A 19,621-nucleotide genomic window follows, 5' to 3' on the forward strand; every position below is an offset into this window, starting at 1 on the left:
CACATGTTTCTGAAGCAGAAAAATACTCTGCTGTCATGACTTCCACACAAACAAATGGGAACAAATGCACAGTAAAACAGTCTAACCTTTGCATAACCTTGGGCCAGCAAATTTGGATGAATGCTCAATAAACAGCTCATCTAGAGGCGACCTTTGTTTTTCATTCTGCACTGGATTACTTATGCATGAATGTAGCACATGAAATGCAGACTATGTGAGGTGGCTTGAAAGTAACTGCCAAATAAGGTGTTCTGTATACCTGAATGGATACTCAACGTTATAAGAAACTTAGATGAATGCTATCTTGTGGCACACGTGCAATTTTGATATAATGAAGTGTTTCAGAAGTGAGTTTTATGTAGCAGATCTTGCAGCAGGTTGAATAGCATCTGCTAATCAGAAAAAGCTCAACACAGAGATGCAGCAAACGTGAATACTGTAAATGTAACCAGTCTCAATCACAAAGTTGATTAAAATGTTGAAATTTGCTGTACCAAAAGATTATATTACATTTTTTAAAGGATTCCACGTCCGACAATGTGCCTACAAAGCCATATTTTTTACTCCAGATTCACTACATGCATACAGTGTAATCCAATTCTTTAAAAAGCACACAGGAAGTTGCCTTATAAGCAGCTCAGGCTATTTGTCTACTTAGCCTACCACAATCTGCCCAGTGTTACCGGTATCTGCTTAGCCTTCCCCAATCTAGGTTCCTCCAGATGCTACGCAAACAGATGTGCTGTCTGAGGCTGATGGAAGTTGTAGTCCCAGGCTGGCCTTCACTTGGGTCCATAAGAAGTTTCACTTTATAGCCCCCTTTCAAAAGACTGTTGGTTTGCTTTTGGGATTAGAGGTAGACATGCTATTAATTTGAGCCGACCCCCTGACCCCATTTTACAACCAGTGCTAGTAACATTCACATTGCAGAACGGGACATTCTGGTATATCTGCTCTTGCAAATTAAATGAATGAGAATGAATTTCAGCCAGTAAACCCAAATCTGACAAACTGAAAGCTGATGCCACAATTTATTGACTAATAGTGTTTAAGGTGTTCGGTTGTTTTTTATTGAGGCTGAAGTTTTAAACGTATTACTAGAGAGTAAGGCCATTTCAACATACAGGGGACTTGCATCAAAGTAAACCTCAAGAGATGGTTGTTAAGTAGGAAGGAAGGATTCTCAACTGATTAAGAAACCATAGAGGAACAAGTAAAGGACGTGTATGTCTAGCTGGGTCTTATCATCTTAAACGTCATATGATCCTAACAGAAAAGCAAAGGAATATAGTTAATGTAACAATAATCATTAAAAATTAGAAATATAATAATTAAAATTTCTAGACGGTTTTATGTGTACTGTATTTTGTAGCGGGATGTGGGGACCATATTTTTATTGCACCACGACTTCTGGAACTTCCACGCGGCCGCGAACGCTTAATCGCGGGGGTTTGGCTTTTGCGATGCTCGCGCTCTAACCCAGGACTAGAATCCGGAGCAGCAGCGCGCAGTTGCCAGCAGGACTGCGGGGGAGGCGTCCCGAATGCCTCCCACGCCTCCGGAACAAACCGGAGGCGGAATCGCGGTGGGGGGCGCGGCTACTTCTTCGCCAAACTTCCCCTTCTTACTTGCGCGCAAGCAGCTTCGCCTTTGCGCGGACGCCGCTTTCCTTCTCCTGAGACCCACCTCCTGGTGGGATCCGGGCTCCGACGCCAAGGGGCGCAGGATTCCAGCTGCTGCAGTGCCGGGGGTGCTGAATCGCAGCTAAGTAAGAGACGGGGAAGGTTGCCGGTGCGCCCCGGAGCGATGGCGCAGGGCGGCGGGGAGTGGCAGAGCTTGGAGACGCTCCCGCGAAGCAGCCTGCGCATCCTGCGCGGCAAGTGGGGGCAGCAGCAACCGGGGAGGCTCCCGAAGAGCGACGATCGAGCTGGGGAAGAGGAGGAGGAGAAGTAGACGACGCCCACCGCCTTGGAGGCGCTGCCGGTAAGAGCGCCGCCGCCGCCCCCCGAGCCCGCCTGGCGCATCCCAGCGAGGCGAACGGCCGCCGCTTCCAGCAATGTTGCCGAAAGTTCTCCAGTGAAACTTCCTGTTCGCTCGGCTTCCCATTGGTCCCTTCACGGCCCCGCCCCTTTGACGCCAGGCAGTTGCACTCTTTATTTTATTTTATTTCAGTATATTGCTGTGCGCCACCCCCATTTCAGGGGTTCCAGGCACTTACCCACGGTCCGTGTTTCCTTTTGGCAATGAGGCACAGTTGAAACTCTGGTGTCTTTATGACATATAATTTATTAACTCATATATACAACCTGAACATATGATGGAGGGGTTCACAGCATTGACACCCCAAAAGGGTCTTGTTTCTCCCATAGCTGCAGCCCTGGATTCCAGCAGAAATCAGGCATGGTTTTTTTCTGCCTTTCCAGCTGACAGCTTTTTTCCTCCAGGTCACATCACAGCAGAAGGTGCTCTAAGACTCAGACTTTTGTCCTTCTAACTACCTGAGAGCTGGAGGAGGGGCACAGAGCCCTCTCTCCTTTCTCTTTTGATGGCCCATCCCATTTCCTTTTCCTTCTTAATGGCCCATCACCCAGGTGATTTCCTGGCTTGATGAGCTTTTAAGCCTTGCTGGATTCAGGGATAAGAAGTCTGGCACATAGTTTTAACACCGCAAGCCTTGATTAAATTCTAGCACTTGCTAGATCCAGAGACTGAAGAGGTCTAGCACCCACAAACTCCTAACACTAAGTTTATTAATTTTTAAGAATACCACCTGCAAAAAGTCAACAAGATGCACAAATTGATTGCATGAAAACAAAAATATATATGTGACTCTGTCAGGCTGTTTGGGACAAGGCTCCAGGCCATTGCTGGAGCATCTCATAGAAGCATAGAATGGTAAATTTGGAAGGGACTCCCCGAGGTCATTCTTTTATATACATATATATATATGTATATATATATATATATGAATGATAGGGGCTGTTGTTATGTTTTTATGTTTCCTAAATGATTCATTTATAAATATTTAAACTTTTCCCCCCAGATAGATTTGAAGTTATACATTATGTCCTTCCTCACACCCAAAGATCTGAGTAATTTGGGAAGCACCAATTGCTACTGGAGTCTAACAATCCAGGATCCCTTACTATGGCGTTATTTTCTCATCCGCGATCTTCCTTCCTGTCGTTCTATTGATTGGGAGTCAGTCCCTGATGCAAACATATTTAATAAATCCTTTTCTGAGCTGCATAATAGTGCCTCATGTGACTACATGGCTGCGTAAGTATCCTCTAAAATTCCATATAGGTAACGTACATCTTTATAGACATACAAAGTTTTGTGCTGTATGTCTCCTCATCTTCTTTTTAAACAAAAACATAACAGGATTTAAAATAGCATAAATTGATGAACAGCTATAAACATTCAGTAATACTAAAACCTGATTCTACAATTACTCCTCTTTTTGTAAACATTATATAACATTTGGCATCAATAATACACTTGCCACTAAATAACATTAAATTTTATGCCGTCCCAGATTTACTTTGTGTGTTAGCAGATTGCCTTCGACAGTTAGTGTATGCTATCATAGAATCATATTACAGTGGTACCTCGGGTTACAGACGCTTCAGGTTACAGATTCTGCTATCCCAGAAATAGTACCTCGGGTTAAAAACTTTGCTTCAGGATGAGAACAGAAATCGGGTGGCAGCAGCGTGGCGGGAGCAGGAGGCCCCATTAGCTAAAGTGGTACTTCAGGTTAAGAACAGACCTCCAGAACGAATTAAGTTCTTAACCCGAGGTACCACTGTACCTCCATTGTTTACAACACAGCCTTTGCTTAAGGGTTCTTTGTTGCTTCCCTCTTGACCATAGATGGCGATGTCTTGATGGCATAAGGATCCACGCTCAGAGAACTGAGTTTGCTATTAGCATATATTCCAAGTGTTGGTTTTAGGCAGTGATTTTTTTTTCAAGGAAAAATAGGTGCTGGTAGTCACCATGAAGTTGTTAACAGTAAGTGTCACAGTAAGTTTGAGTACTTTCAAAGCTAACAAATGTGCACCTCACTCTTCCTTGGAAAGCTCTGAGCAGCTTCCTTTGGGCTCGCAGAATTGTCCCACCTGGTTAGATTCAGCTGCGTTAACTGTGCTGAGCATTTTTTTTGTCATTTGTGGGACCTTGCAGCTCATGCTGAAAAACTTGTCTTACTCCTTTTAAGGTTTTACAGTCAGTTTTCATTATTATGGTGTGTGTGGTTTTTTTCTCTCTGTGTATACACACACACAAACACACATTCTATATACACACAGGTACAGAAAGTGTTGCTCCTGGCGTAAAAGATGTCCAAAACCCAGCCAACCTACTTCTGGATCTGTCACTTCCATGTTACAGTCGCTGATCACACAGACAGAGCCTCACTTTGCAATGTTTGGGCCTGTGTTGGAAGAGCTGGGTGACTCTTTGCTGTACAGAATGGCGGTGTGTCCGGAGATCTGGCCGCTGGCTGGTTTTCCTTCTGGACAATTGAATGGTAACATGATTTCTTTATCTTAAGCAAGCAAACAGAAAGGGCAATGGTGAACATTTGAAGCCTCCTTATTCTGAGTGGGATGTTTTCTAACCCAGCTACAGAACATAGTTTAATTGGAGGCAGAGTGGGGCCAGCCCTACCATTAGACAGAAAGAGAAGAAACAGCTTTTCAAAAATATATACTACTTATCTAATACTATATTGTTTATGAGGGACAATGAGTCAGTGGCAGAACAGAGGCTCTGTGTATTCCAATAATAATAATAATAATAATAATAATAGTAATAGTAATAGTAATAGTGATGATGATAATAATAATAATAATAATAATAATAATAATAATAATAATTTATTATTTCTACCCTGCCCATCTGGCTAGGTTTCCCCAGCCACTCTGGGCGGCTTTCAACAGAACAGTAAAAACAGAATAAAATTTCAAACATTAAAAACTTCCCTAAACTTCCCTTCAGATGTCTTCTAAAAGTCAGATAGTAGTTTATTTCCTTGACATCTGGTGGGAGGGCATTCCACAGGGCGGGCGCCACTACCAAGAAGGCCCTGTAACCTCACTTCTCACAGTGAGGGAACTGCCAGAAGGCCCCGGCGCTGGACTTCAGTGTCCGGGCTGAATGATGGGGGTGGAGACATTCCTTCATGTATACTGGGCTGATGCCGTTTAGGGCTTTAAAGGTCAGCACCAACACTTTGAATTGTGCTTGGAAATGTACTGGGAGCCAATGTAGGTTTTCAGGACTGGTGTTATATGGTCTCAGTGGCCACTCCCAGTCACCAGTCTAGCAGCTGCATTCTGGATTAGTTGCAGTTTCCAGGTCACCTTCAAAGGTAGCCCCACATAGAGCGTGTTGCAGTAGTCCAAGTAGGAGATAACTAGAGCATGTACCACTCTGGCAAGACAGTCCACAGGCAGGTAAGGTCTCAGCCTGCGTACCAGATGGAGCTGGTAGACAGCTGCTCTGGACACAGAATTGACCTGCACCTCCATGGACAGCAGTGAGTCCAAAATGACTCCCAGGCTGCGCACCTGCTCCTTCAGAGGCATAGTTGCCCCATTCAGGACCAGGGAGTCCCCCCCACCTGCCCGCCCCCTGTCCCCCCAAAACAGTATTTCTGTCTTGTCAGGATTCAACCTCAATCTGTTAGCTGCCATTTATAATCTTCTAAGAACTTAGAAGGATGTGGGACGCGAGTGGCGCTATGGTCTAAACCACTGAGCCTAGGGCTTGCCGATCGGAAGGTCAGTGGTTCGAATCCCTGTGATGGGGTGAGCTCCCATTGCTTGGACCCAGCTCCTGCCAACCTAGCAGTTTGAAAGCAAGCCAGTGCAAGTAGATAAATAGGTACTGCTCCGGCGGGAAGGTAAACGGTGTTTCCGTGCACTGCTCTGGTTTCGCCAGAAGAGGCTTAGTCATGCTGGCCACATGACCCGGAAAAACTGTCTGCGGACAAAACTTCGACTTCCTCGGCCAGTAAAGCGAGATGAGCGCCGCAACCCCAGAGTCGTTCGTGACTGGACTTAACTGTCAGGGGTCCTTTACCTTTTTAAGAACTTATCAGTTTTAAACAGGTGTCAAATTCTTCACCTTTCTTTTCTTCTTTCTTTGTCTCAAACAGGGATAGAATTAGGAGTCACATATCATTTGGATGGCCAGAAATTCAATATTACACTGTGTACAGAAACCATGTAAGTGTTATCTGAGGTGTTGTTTTTTGCTTGCTTGCTTCCCTACCCCTTCAAGTAACAGTATTCCAACAGGGATAGGATTGTCCCAAAAGAAGAAAATTCTAGATGTCCATCATTATGCCGATGCATATGGGAATTTTCTAATAGTAATAGGATTGTCTGAAGAGGAGAGCAAGCTCGTTTCAAGAAGTGCTCATTCTGTGCACGTTTCTTCCAAGGAAACCTTTGGCCACAGTCTGGACATGGCCTCATTTGCTCAGTTCACTCAGGAATTGGGGGACTTAAGATTACTAGGAGCCAGAGTAGACCTGTGAATTGTTCATTTGCTTAACTGCCTGGCCTAGATGTGTACAAAAGACCACACTGTTCTTTCTTAAGGCACTAGTCCTCAACACCTTCAGTTCTGCATAGTTTCTCCCTTCCTTGCTGCACAGTATCTGGGGGAAAAACCAACTGGTTTCTCTCCTCTCTTTCCAGTGAGGAAAGTCTCAGAGAAAAGGAAGAGAACACCAGTCCCGTCAACAAGGTGTTCTCTGCGGAGTCCGGTGTTGATGGGAAAATGCATTACAGTCTGAACAAACATTTAAAAAACGTGTGCAGACTAATGGATGGGTTCATCTATCTTGCATATGCTGACACTCAAAAAAGTAAGGACCTTTGCGCCATATGGGTCAAAAGGGAATAATTATGTGGCTATACAACCCAGTAGGGTCTAAGAATGGGGGATCTGTTGTATTTTCTATTGTTTTCTGTGTGCATGTGATTTATACCAACAAAAACCTTTTTAAAATTTAAATAAATAAATGTAAGGGCTTCTGAATGATGCCAACATAGCTTTTAGCGTACAGCTGGCAGAGGGTGGCAAATCCTTTATCTCCCTCACTCTCTTTTTGCAGGACACAAGCGTCAACTTGAATTTGACTGGCTGGCAGCCATGCTTGACCCAGTCCTTGGCCCTACAGATAGACCTCTGCTTGTCCTGTCCTGCATTTCCTGTGCTGGGATCAAAAGAATTCCTTGTGTTTATATGGCGCATCAGCTGCAGCTGAACCTGCTTGGCACACGGCCATGGATGGTAGCATTTCCCCCCTTCATTTGTTTAAGTATCTGGGATCATGAAACTGATTGACAACAGGCTCTAGAAGCACCATTCCACATCGTGTAATTGAGGCTGCCATCCTATTCTCAGTTATATGGGAGTAATGCCTGTTAAACCAATGGGACTGCCTTCTGTGTATACATGCTTAGAATTCCACTGTAGGTTACAGAACTGGCCTATACCTTTGATGCCTTATTCTTTTTTTAAGGGTTGGTCAAATTCATTGAGATTATGTCTATAGCAGCCCACAGGCCAGATTTGGCCCACAAGGCCATTTTCCCTACACCGGCCTTACCTGCCCTCACCTGACGCCATCAGGAACAGGTAGAGATGCAGCTACCAGCACCCAATTGGGAGCCGTAAGGTGCACCACCATTGCCAAGAGAAAGTGGGCTTCCAACACTTGCTGGATCAGCAGTGTGAACCCGTTCACCCCACAGGAAATTCGCTCATACAGGCAATGCCTGCAGAAAACAGGCCTTCATCTTTGCCAATCAAGCTGAAGCCTCAAGCACTTTCGTTTTGTAAAAGATACTAACATTTGCTTATTTCTGCATTTCACAGGTTCAGGACACTGAAACTTCCACCTTGGATGGACTGGTAGATGGAATTCAGTGGCTACTGGAACAAATCAAATGTAAAAATGCCCAGTAACCAGGCTTGTTTACATTCATTCACATATACATTACTGCATGCCCACTTCTGGCAAAGGAGAATGTCACTATGTCCTTGGGCATGAATGGGTGGATAAATTTCTCCCTGGCACATGTGTGTGTTCACAGTTTCTTCCACTGATGTTTGTCTACTCTGATAAGTTACCACTTGGTAAATGAATACTCAGACCTAATACTCAGACATAAGAATCCCCCACTACAACAACTCTATTGAATTGGGATTCAACTTCACTTTACTGGCCCCATACAGTCCACCATAGCTTCCAGGTCCAACACCTTTGCAGGCAGAAAAGCACACCCAGTTCAGAGGGAATGGGAAAACAGAGCTGTGTGTCATCAACATACTGATAATATACTGATAATATTTTTTATAACAGGCAGCCTTGTTTAGGGAAGTTTTTAATGTCTGACGCTGTATTGTTTTTAATATTTGGTTGGAAGCTGCCCAGAGTGGCTGGGGAAACCCAACCAGATGGGCAGGGTATAAATAATAAAATATTATTATTATTATTATTATTATTTATTATTACGACGCTATGCTGTTTCAAAATTCATAAACAGAAGACATATAATATGTGCATGGAGTCACAAATGAATAAGAATCAAATAAATGTTCCATAAATGGTAGGAGTGGTAAGTCAAAGATTACTGAAATGGAGGCAGAATGCCTTTCCACAGACAATATCCTACAAACATGAGATGATGGGTGCTCCAAACATTGCAATAGGGTGCTCCGAGCACAGCAGCAGACAGTACAGTTCTTCCAGGATAATGAACTGATACAATGGTACCTCTGGCTGCAAACGGGATCCATTCTAAAGACCCGTTTGCAACATGAAAGGAGCGCAACCACAACCGCGCATCTGCACATGCGCGGGTTGCGATTCGCCGCTTCTGCGCATGCGGGTTACGTCATTTTGCACTTCTGCGCATGCGCGAGCGGCAAAACCCGGAAGTAACCCTTTCTGGTACTTCTGGGTTACCGCGGGACGTAACATGAAAGAACGTAACATGAAACGGACATAACATGAGGTATGACTGTAACAGCTAACAATAATATGAAATGAAAACCATTACATTCAAATACAGTCCAGTGAAAGAAAAGACAGGCCTGCATGTTAACCAACCAATAATAAATATATACCAAATTAATAGTCCCCAAAGGTACATCAGATGTTCCATGGATCAGGTATCACTAAAAAGTGTTGTAAGCTGATAATGCAACAGACTGAAGAGAGTCTTGATGACCTGCTGTCTCCAGGGGCACCTACAAGTCAGCTCCGAACTCTTCTGCCTGTGTCTAGTTGAGGTCTATGTTTAGCCCTAGTCTTTATGACAAGCCCTCTAGACGTACCTCAATCCAACCAGCTTAATCATTCACATATAGCAGCTCCTTTGCCAGTCAAGCTCTTGATTGATGTCAGGAGAACAAGGCTGGGAACATATCTGTTGAAGGCTTTAGAACTGGCAAAAGGTTTTGTGACTGCAGTTATAGTATTGCAATGTGTTCAGCAGATCTAGAGTTTGTTGCAGAGATTGCTGTATTGAGCAAGGCAGGACTGGGTCAAGGCATTTTTCTGCCTGAAGCACTTTCCTGCCTTTCCCTGAGAATCCTTAAGGACAATATCACCATGCAGCTTATATATAGAGTGTAACACGTACAGTGTGTTACATGAACAGAGTAGAAATAATCCTTTGAATATTGTATTACAGTCCAGAAAATCCTGTTCTTGAAGGTTTTATCAGACATGAATTGGCATGTTGGTTGTCAGCTGCTAAGAGGATTCTGCTTATAACAGTGCTACTGTCTTAGCTTCAATCTCATCATCTTGTTATGTACTCTTCATGTAGCGATTTCCCCTGCTAATAGTAAAGAAACCAGGGATGATCGGATATAGCTGTTGTCACAGATCATCTGTGACTAGCACTGCAAGGAGCAGAGTGCAGTGGTACCTTGGTTTAAGAACAGCTTAGTTTATGAACAGCTTGGATTAAGAACGCTGCAAACCCGGAAGTAGGTGTTTCGGTTTGCGAACTTTGACTTGGAAGAAGAACATGTTTCACTTCCTGTTGCGTGTGTTCCATTTGTAAATTGAGTTCCCCGCTGCTATGGGAACGCACGCCTTGGTTTAAGAACGCTTTGGTTTAAGAACGGACTTCCGGAACGGATTAAGTTCGTAAACCAAGGTACCACTGTAGTTTATTTATATCCTGGCTGTCATCCAAGGAGCATAAGGCTGTACACATGGTTATCTCCCCTTTCCTTTATCTTCACAACAACCTTGTGAGGTAGGTTGTGCTGAGAGATGGTGTCTGACCCATGATCACCCAATTAAGATCACAGCTAAATGGAGTTGTGAATGTGAATCTCCCGTAACCCAGCACTGACCAAATGAAAGGCTGTCCTGGACAATGCAATACAAAATATATGCAACATGACAGAGACACATTCATGCAACTGGGCACAAAAACCTCTTCCATTGTTTTCAGAAAGTGCAGCTAGTAGGGTAGCATATATAATGAATTTAATTTGTTATTTTCCCCATTCTATTGACTTTTGTGCGTATTCTTTGGTTGGAAGGCTGTGTCACAAAACTGGGATCAATAAGAGTTTCAAAGGATAGCTGTGTTCCGGTTCAAGAAGTGCAGACCAGGTAGCTTCTTATTTTAAAAAAAAAAAATCAATTTATTCCTCCTACTCTACTTGGAATCCCTTTTGAGCCATGATTCTCCATGGGTGACCTTGTGTAACTAATGATTTCTTTGCCTAAGCAACCGAATTAGGTGGTGGTAGTTCAAATAAAATGAATTGAACATACACTGCAATTCATTCTTGCAACATGGCAGGAAAAGAAAAGTAGGAATAAAAACAAAATGTGTGCTCCATCCGAGAAGATGAATTCGGGAAAATTCTCATGACTATTCATTCCTTTAATACCATGTTTTCCTTGGATTGTTTCCAATACTGCTATGACCAAGTTAGTGTTCTAGTGGTTTTGATTAAGGTTTAAGAAAATTAAGACTAGTGTCGGTAATGATTAACTTACAACAGGTTTAACCTAGTTCCTTCCATCACATTAACTCTGGCAAATTATCCCTGTTCAGCATAAGAAGTTCCAAACTCCAGCTACTGTTCCCTGCAAAATGTATGATTTTTGGTTTGTTTTTGCTGGCCAGTGTTACTCAAATAAAACTCAAAATGGTAGTGGAAAATCCTGTACTGTACATTCTGGAATGGCAAGGATGGGAGTATGCATGTTCAGTATGCACTTAATTTTTAAAAGGCAAATATATCTACATCTAATTTAATTTGCAGCTGTATGTAGAAAAAGAAAGCTAGAAAAATTGACTAATTTGATTTTTTTAAAGTAAAAAAATCAGTTCATCATATATATCCCAATTCTTTTTATAACATTATGTATTCATTCTCCATCTCTATAATTTCTATTTTTCTTCCAATGTATTGCATCACTTAATCTCCACTGCCAGCAAACATTAAGAACATAGATGGGTAGATAGGGTATTTCCACGGATAATTAAAAAAAAACTAGGAAGAAGTTCAAAAATGTTAGAATATAGGATCAAATTTAAAAGCAATATCAGTCTGGTCAGACTGCTGGGCAGCACAGAATCAGATGTGTGAGTGGATAACTGTGCAGTCAACTATAAGGATGATTTTAAATTGATAACCAGGTCCACTGTGTAACAGGCTCAAGGTTCTTATCCTACATTAGCTGGTTGTAATCACAAACTCATAGGACCCTGAGGATCATCCTGTCTAACCCGCTGCAATGCAGGAATATGCAGCTATCCGTTATGGGAATCAAACCTGCAACCTTGGTGTTACCAGCACCACGCTCTAACCAAATGAGCTATCCCCAGGTTAGGTAAGTCAATATTCATTTCCCCAGTGTTTCAGAGTTACAGTATGCATAATGCCCACCTCCAATCAGCGGCGGAGCAAACTGATCGGGCGACTGGGGTTGCGTGCATGCCCGGCGCCCAGGGGCGGGGCCAGCCAGGGCAGGATGCTCCATGGGGCCTCCAAGGAGTCTGGCTGTCTCCTCCCACTCAGCCACCTTACAGCTGGGGGAGGCAGCGGGCGAATTTTTGGGCAGCAGGGAGCCTGTGCGTGCCCAAGCCACCGCGTCACTCCCAGGAGAGACGCATGGGTCGGGCGCGCTGCAGGCCCCATGGTGATTGTAACTTAGAAATCAGCCCTGAGTGCTCACTGGAAGGACAGATCCTGAAGCTGAGGCTCCAATACTTTGGCCACCTCATGAGAAGAGAAGGCTCCCTGGAAAAGACCCTGATGTTGGGAAAGATTGAGGGCACAAGGAGAAGGGGACAGCGGAGGACGAGATGGTTGGACAGTGTTCTTGAGGCTACCAGCATGAGTCTGACCAAACTGCAGGAGGCGGTGGAGGGCAGGGGTGCCTGGAGTGCTCTGGTCCATGGGGTCACGAAGAGCTGGACATGACTAAACAACAACAATATGCATTGGCAGAAAAGAACTAGATAAAATAGTAGTCAATTGCAAAGGTGATTCGGGCATTTAACCTGGCACATTCTACCTGAGAACCCCTTGCTATTCTATCTTATGCAACAAATAATTCTTAGGAGACGTGATCGTGGTTTATTGCATCTGCAGTACCTGATGTCTTTATGGTTATTGTTGCTTTTCTTTTTGTTCCCTTTGTGAAAGATGCCATGGCCTTTGGCCAGTGCAATAAAGTTGTTGTTGTTGTTGTTGATGATGATGATGAGTGCCGCCCGGCATTTTGTCACCCCCCTCGGTAGTGACACCTGGGGTGACCCGCCCCCACCACACTCCCCTTCCTCTGCCCAAGCCTCCCAATAGCCATACTGAAGCTGCAAAAGAGGGGCTTGCTAAGTAAATTCATGACAGAGGCTGCATTCACACTAGGGGCTTCCTGATTCATAACTCTTAGCCGCTAAACTGCACTGATCTGACTAAAAAACTGAAAGGTGCCACAACTACGGCATGCCTGATATTTGGGAAACAGTTTTATCAGCCAATGTAGATGCTTGCTCTCATGTTTCATTTGTGCGTATTGTTGTTTAGCCATAAAAAAGTACCATTAGAAGGAGCCATGCAATGACTATGCATAACGCGCATTAATTAAATTGCTTCATTGCACTGGCATATTTAAACTCTGAAACCCAAACCCTAATATTCATTTGACTCCTGCTTTTCCTGAAAAATGACACCATGACATATGACTGCAGGGTTCAAATGCTAACTTCAGGCTGTCAGATGTCTGTTGCTGACTTAGAAGCTGACTGCTCTAAGCCGGGACGGACACATCTTTTATTTTTGGGCCCTGTTCTCTTCTGCAGACAGTAGCCTGAGTGACAGAAGGGTATTCTGCTGCAAAGCTGATCGGACTCCGTGATAAAATATGTTATGTACTGAAGTTCTCACCCTGGGCCAGCAAACAAAATATGTGCTCCCCAACTCTAGGGGTGCTTCACAGTGATTGAACACATTTATTTGGACGTAGCAGGGACATTAAACACAGAGAAATCCAATGTAAAACTGAACAAAAGAGGTCTTTTGCACATACAACTTCTGGCAGGCCAAACTTCAAGAGATTCTCAGAGGACAAACCATCACTAGGTTACTTTAATCAAGGGGTGGAAAGGCGTGAAACACCTACCCCGCAAAGGAGATTAGCCCCTTGAAACCCCCCAAACATCAACAAGCTAAAGGGCAGGGATTGTTGCACTACTCTGACAGCGTAGCTCTGTGAGGCTCTAATTCTGAACAAACTACAGTTCCCAGAATTCTGGGGAGCAGAGACTCACCATAGTGCTTTCAATGTATGGTGCAAAAGGAGACATGTTCTTATTTCACACCCTCACTAGGAAGCATATTCCAGGGCAGAATAGTTACATAAAGGTCTGATTTCTTTGTTGTTTTAATGCAATCTGCAGGAACAAATGGAAGTTATGATTTCTGAGAGCAGATTTTGCTGCTCTGTACTGTACAGGAAAAGCCAACTGTACAGGAAAAGCCAAAAACTTCACTGCTTTTAGCTGAGGTTTGATATGCAGAAATCAGGAGTAAAAATTTTCATGGGATGCAGGTAAAATGAAAACCTGCTAATCTCTGCAGAAATAAAAGTGCTGCTACAGGGAGCAGCTACAGGGGCCAGTTCACAAGCGGGCAACCCCAAAAAACCAAACCCCAAGGATCCATTAAAATCCACTCCTTAATTTTATTTTGTCTTTGGAAGTTCGTCCTATCACTTTACAACCAATTTACTCAAAAATCAGCGCTATTGATTTCATTGGATCTGACACTCGTCATTGCAGTGTGTACTCGGAAGTCTTACTGAGCCCAATATGGCTTACTCCCTCCCAAGTAAACTATGTCTAACCTTTTGCATCCCTAGTCGTCCTTACCCTGCTTTATTGAGTGAAAGCTCCATTCGTTTTTGCTCTGTAGTATTTAAGCCTATATTAAGTTTTTTCTTTGTATTACTGAATTCATTCTGTGTTTGCTAAATGGGTGGTTTTCGTTATTTCTAATTTACTGACATGATCTGCATTGTGTATTCCCAGGGTGCTCCGTTGTGCCCTTCCGAAAGTTTGCTGCGAGCTGCTCCTTGTGGAAAAGCGGCAGATAAGTCAAATCAACTAAACAACCAAAACATTCGGCTCGGTCGGGGGCATCATTAGCACAATTGTATATTTATTAAATTTGTATACCATCCTTCGTCCGAAGATCTCGGAATAAAACCACAAAGTACATAACGAAAACAAGAGGAAAACCAAACCAAACCATCCTAGAAACACGTTTCAAAGGACACAGTCTGCGAATCTGTAAGGGCGCCGTTCCTGGGAGCAAGCGCCACGGAACCCAGAGCGCGCCCTGTTGCATCTCCAATTCCCAGGCCGAGAGGCGCCTCTGCGCCTCCTCCAAGGAGCCGGTGCATTTCTCCAGCCTCCAGCTTGGTTTTACAAGGGGTTAAAGACGACGTCAGACGTCGAGCCCCCTAACCCTCCCCCAGCTTCGCATCCCATTTGGCAGGCGCGCCCTGCTCTCTCTTTTTTTTCCGGCAGCCTCGCGCCGAGGGGGTTGGGCATCAGCCGCCGCCGCCGCCTCCTCCTCTTCTCCTTCTCCAAGGCCGCTGCTCGCCCCGGCTCCTTCCTGCTCGCCTTGCCCGCCGCGAAGCGCACGAAGATGGCGGCTCAGAGCCTCCTGGCCCGCTTTGCTCGCTGCCTGCCCGGCTCCGGCACGGCGCAGCTCCTCCGTCGAGCCCCGGCCAAGGTAAGCAAGCGCGCGGCGAGGGTTGCAGAGGACCCTTCTGCGGCGGCTTTGTGCGCGCTTACTCGCAAGGAAGCCTCGGCAGCCTCTGCAACTTGGACCGGCTCGCCGGCGCAGCTTGAGCCTTAGCAGGAGATCGGGTTTCGCTCCATGTGATGCAAAAATCCTCCCCTACGAAGGCGCAAGAGGAGGCCAGGCTGCTTCTCTCCGCCACCTGCCCCACTTTTTTCTCCTGGCCACTGGGCAACCTTTCGCCCCCTTCCCCCCTAAACAGCAACGCGTCCCACTGACATTTCCATGCCCTCTTGCTCTCTAACCCGCTCGCCGGCCTCCTGGCTCCCTTCCCTTTGGCCCCTGGCCGGCTCTGAGCCGTGGATGAACCTCCTGCTCGCCTTTCCCTTCGTTGCGCGCGAAGGTTTCCTTGCAAAGGCGTAAAGATTCCCCCGCGACGCGCGGCAGAAGGAGCGGCGCGCCTCTCTCCTTCCTTGCGCCCCTGGGCTGACCAGGCCGGAGGGGATCCCTACCTGCTGAGCGCGCGTCCTTCAGCGGAACCGAGGCGCCTGTTTGTTTAGCTGACCTTGAGGAAGAAGGCAGGGAGCGAGCTTTGCTTGCAGGCCCGCGCTCTGTCCCTTTCTGTCCCCATCCCCAGGGGCCTGGCTGCCTAAGTGACTTAGGATAGGAGCAGGCTGGCTGGCGGTAAGACAGGCCTAGCCAGAGGTCTTGCATCTTTCATTAAGGCGTTCCCTTACGCCTCTTGGAAGATGTGGAAACACAGAAACAGGTACGTTCCAAATAGAACTGGTATAGTCAGGTGGGGTCAGGATTTATGTTGGGGAGCGAGGTGGCGGCAGGAGACCCACCTGTCATCCCCCTCTGTCTGACTGCCTAGCCGATTGGGAATGAAATGTCTCAACAACAGTTGTTTTAAAATACTTTCTTTTGACCCCAAGTGTTCAGGGGGGAAAAAACTCCTGTCAAAATCTTTCTACAATTTCTGCTTTTAGTTAAGTATTTTTATTTATTTTATTTCCTTGGCTACGCCCATGAGTGTGGTTGCACAGTGTGATTGTTTCTCCCCTCCCTTCTACGCCCTTCAAGGAAAGTCCCCCTAAATAAACTGGGGAAAAAACCAAATTTAAAAAGTTTTAAAGAGCCAAATAGCATGCAGAAAGCAGCAAAATTCTAAAGTTTTTGTTGTTTTTTTAGAACGTTTGCTCCCCGGGGCTGATGGGAATTGAAGTCCTAAACATTTGTTTATTTGTTGCATTTATATCCTGCCTTTTCTGCAAGGAGCTCAGGGTGTTGTATATGGTACTCTCTCCTCATTTAACCCCCCAAAGAGAATCTGGTTTGCCTGGTTGGCAAACGCTAGTCTAGGCTGTGTTTCTGGTCTGGACTGTGCCAGCCCTACCTAGAGACTGAATCTGGTACTTTTTGCATGCAAAACAGTTGCTACCTTTTGAATAAGAAGACAAGCCTGCTGGATCAGGCCCATTCAGTCCAGCATCCTCTTCTCACTGACCAGATGCCAGTGGGACATGAGCAGAATAAGTGGTATTCAGAGGCCCGATTCCTCTCGCAGCAGAGCCAGAACAAAATATAGCCGTGACTTGTCTACCCAGTGCCAGAATTAGTGGGATGCAGGTAGTTCCCCTGCCCAGGGTGCCAAGATGAGGGGGCGCAAAACAACCACCACAACCCTATATTTATGTGGGTACCTACTGAGAAGATCCATAGGAAAGCAACTGTACTAAAGACATTACAGTGGTACCTCGGGTTACATACACTTCAGGTTACAGATTCCGCTAACCCAGAAATATTACCTCGGGTTAAGAACTTTGCTTCAGGATGAGAACAGAAATCGTGTGGCGGCAGCAGGAGGCCCCATTAGCTAAAGTGGTGCTTCAGGTTAAGAACAGTTTCATTTTTTTAAAAAAATTCTTTTTATTAATTTTCACTTAAGTAACCAAAAAGAAAAACAAATAAACAGTTGCAACCATTACATAAATCCCCCAAAACACGAAAAGAAAATTAAATAAATATCTAAGCATAACATAAAAATAGCAACCATTTCCCATTACAATTCTTTGTCTTCTTATTCATCTCATTATATCTTTAGATACTTAAATCGTTCCTTTATACACCTATTGACTTCCATCCCTCCCGGTTTCAGGCTTCTTAATAAGAACAGTTTCAGGTTAAGAAAAGACCTCCAGAACGAATTAAGTTCTTAACCTGAGGTACCACTGTATTGTGAAAATTAGCAATGCGGTGGCAAATTTTGTCCTTGCTCAGGGCACCATATTTATTACCAAAGTCCGCCCCTGGTCTGATCCTCTTCTAAAGCCATCCAACTTGGTGGCTGCCATTGCCTCTTACGGGAGCAAGTTCCATGGCTCTGCTAGTCTCCTGCTTTGGGAAGGAAGACAGGGTGTGTCACTGGGGAGGGAAGCAATAGCATAGGCTTAGCTGTGTTGTGCCATAGACTCAGGCCCTCTGGGCTCTTCTGCTCTTGTCTAGAAGTGCCCCAACTTTCAGCTGTCTGCACTAGAGGTTGGCCATTTCTGTTCTGCAAGTGAGCATGTAATCCTGTGCTGGTACCTAGCAATCTCTTGTTTATTGGGACACTGCTTCAGGTGTGTTCTAGATTTCCTGACTAGATTTCCTGACAAGGCAATGGAAACCTTGTAGGCCAGATTTAATGTCACACCAGTAGATGCCACAGAATTCCCCTCCCTCCCTCCTCATTCTGCTCTTGGAGGATTCCCCAGAGGAATTTTAAGTAGAAGTCCTTCACTGGATGCCACAATTCAGTGTCACCCAGTGTTTTTAACATGCTGGACACAACTTTTGTCAATGTGCATAATAATATTGGCTCACAAAGTTTCCATATGCAGAAATTTGAACTGCTGCACTGCAGTATAAATTGGAGGCTAGCTGTAGCTCTGTGTCAAAGGATAAATGACTTTGACCTAGTCGGCACACTTTGACTGGCTGAGAGATGTGTCCTTGTTGGAGAAAGGGGATGAACTGGTTGCTTGGTGTTTCTGTTGTTGTGCCAGTGTTGACGAAGCATAGCATGTGACTTTCCATGCTGGGGAGAATTGTTGGCTAGTTCTTCTTAAAGTATCTTGTGCAGAAGGCAGCCAGAAGCTTCTGGTTAAGAAATCCTGAGTGCTCCATTGCTCATTATTTCTGGGGTTTATTAGTAAGGAAAATGAGTTCCTCCGCCCTCCTATTTCCTATCCCTGTCTCTGTTTATCTGCTTAATGTATGCTTAATACCGGTAATTTGTCTACAAATATGGCATAATTTTACATATTTGGTCAGGACAGGAGACATCTCAGATTTTTGTAAATAGGTAAGAAGTAGTTCAGATGTCATGGGACGCAGGTGGCGCTGTGGGTAAAAGCCTCAGTGCCTAGGGCTTGCCGATCGAAAGGTCGGCGGTTCGAATCCCTGCGGCGGGGTGCGCTCCCGTCGTTCGGTCCCAGCGCCTGCCAACCTAGCAGTTAGAAAGCACCCCCGGGTGCAAGTAGATAAATAGGGACCGCTTACTAGCGGGAAGGTAAACGGCGTTTCCGTGTGCGGCTCTGGCTCTGGCCAGAGCAGCGATGTCACGCTGGCCACGTGACCCGGAAGTGTCTCCGGACAGCGCTGGCCCCCGGCCTCTTGAGTGAGATGGGCGCACCAACCCCAGAGTCTGGCAAGACTGGCCCGTACGGGCAGGGGTACCTTTACCTTTACCTAGTTCAGATGTCATAGGATTACATGGAGGATGTGTTGCTATTAATCAAACTTACTCCTAGGTAAATGGGTATACAGTATAGCAGGCACCCCCAAACTCAGCCCTCCAGATGTTTTGGCACTACAGCTCTCATCATCCCTAGCTAACAGAACCAGTGGTCAGGGATGATGGGAATTGTAGTCCCCAAACATCTAGAGGGCCAAGTTTGGGGGTGCCTGCAGTAAAGTATACGCTGTTGGATGGATTTCCCCCTTAAATTGATTTTTGAATTCTGAATTTATTGTTATTCACATTTTATACTGTATTTTAAGCTGTTTTTTGTTGCATCAATTAAGTGTTTTAAATTTGTTGTTAACCGCCCTGAGCCCAGTTTTCTGAACTGGGAAGGGCAGGGTATAAATAAAAATTTATTATTTATGATTATATTACAAAACAGGATTGAACCCTCTGGGCCAACCACTTCTTGCAAGAAAGTAACACGTAGAGCCAAACCAAGCTGGATTAAAGTCCTGCCAATCAGTTGATGTCACCTGCTCATTGGGTGATGTTGCTTGATTGACAGGTGACCAT

General features: G+C 45.0%; 2 protein-coding genes across 3 annotated transcripts in view; both read left to right on the top strand.

Annotated features, from left to right (window-relative positions):
• Positions 1-568: 568 nt before the first annotated feature.
• On the top strand, positions 569-8,525 carry LOC309352808 (F-box only protein 4-like). 2 transcript variants are annotated; one of them, XM_081881654.1, is made up of 7 exons: positions 569-1,768; positions 3,044-3,279; positions 4,314-4,534; positions 6,167-6,236; positions 6,714-6,883; positions 7,133-7,311; positions 7,900-8,525. In XM_081881654.1, the coding sequence occupies exons 2-7, from the start codon at positions 3,065-3,067 to the stop codon at positions 7,987-7,989; spliced, it is 945 nt and encodes a 314-aa protein (XP_081737780.1). In that variant the 5' UTR covers positions 569-1,768; positions 3,044-3,064; the 3' UTR covers positions 7,990-8,525. The 2 variants fall into 2 exon arrangements, with proteins under 2 accessions (XP_081737780.1, XP_081737781.1); XM_081881655.1 differs by lacking the exon at positions 569-1,768 and adding an exon at positions 2,207-2,223.
• A 6,548-nt stretch (positions 8,526-15,073) lies between these two features.
• Positions 15,074-19,621, top strand: part of OXCT1 (3-oxoacid CoA-transferase 1) — a 58,689-nt gene continuing 54,141 nt past the window's right edge. The window contains exon 1 of the mRNA XM_081881537.1: positions 15,074-15,306. Coding sequence (XP_081737663.1) covers positions 15,220-15,306 — 87 coding nt within the window. The 5' untranslated portion in view covers positions 15,074-15,219. The remainder of the gene's footprint in view (positions 15,307-19,621) is intronic.

Source organism: Podarcis erhardii, assembly GCF_964252035.2.
Source record: "Podarcis erhardii genome assembly, chromosome: 11".
NCBI classification, from domain to species: domain Eukaryota; kingdom Metazoa; phylum Chordata; class Lepidosauria; order Squamata; family Lacertidae; genus Podarcis; species Podarcis erhardii.

What these genes read in the sequence shown, in the direction of transcription:
- LOC309352808 (XM_081881654.1), top strand. Translation starts at nt 3,065, where the DNA reads ATGTCCTTCCTCACACCCAAAGATCTGAGTAATTTGGGAAGCACCAAT. An exon ending in TCATGTGACTACATGGCTGC is followed by an intron (nt 3,280 to 4,313) that starts GTAAGTATCCTC and finishes ATATACACACAG; the next exon opens with GTACAGAAAGTGTTGCTCCT. An exon ending in ATATGCTGACACTCAAAAAA is followed by an intron (nt 6,884 to 7,132) that starts GTAAGGACCTTT and finishes CTCTTTTTGCAG; the next exon opens with GACACAAGCGTCAACTTGAA.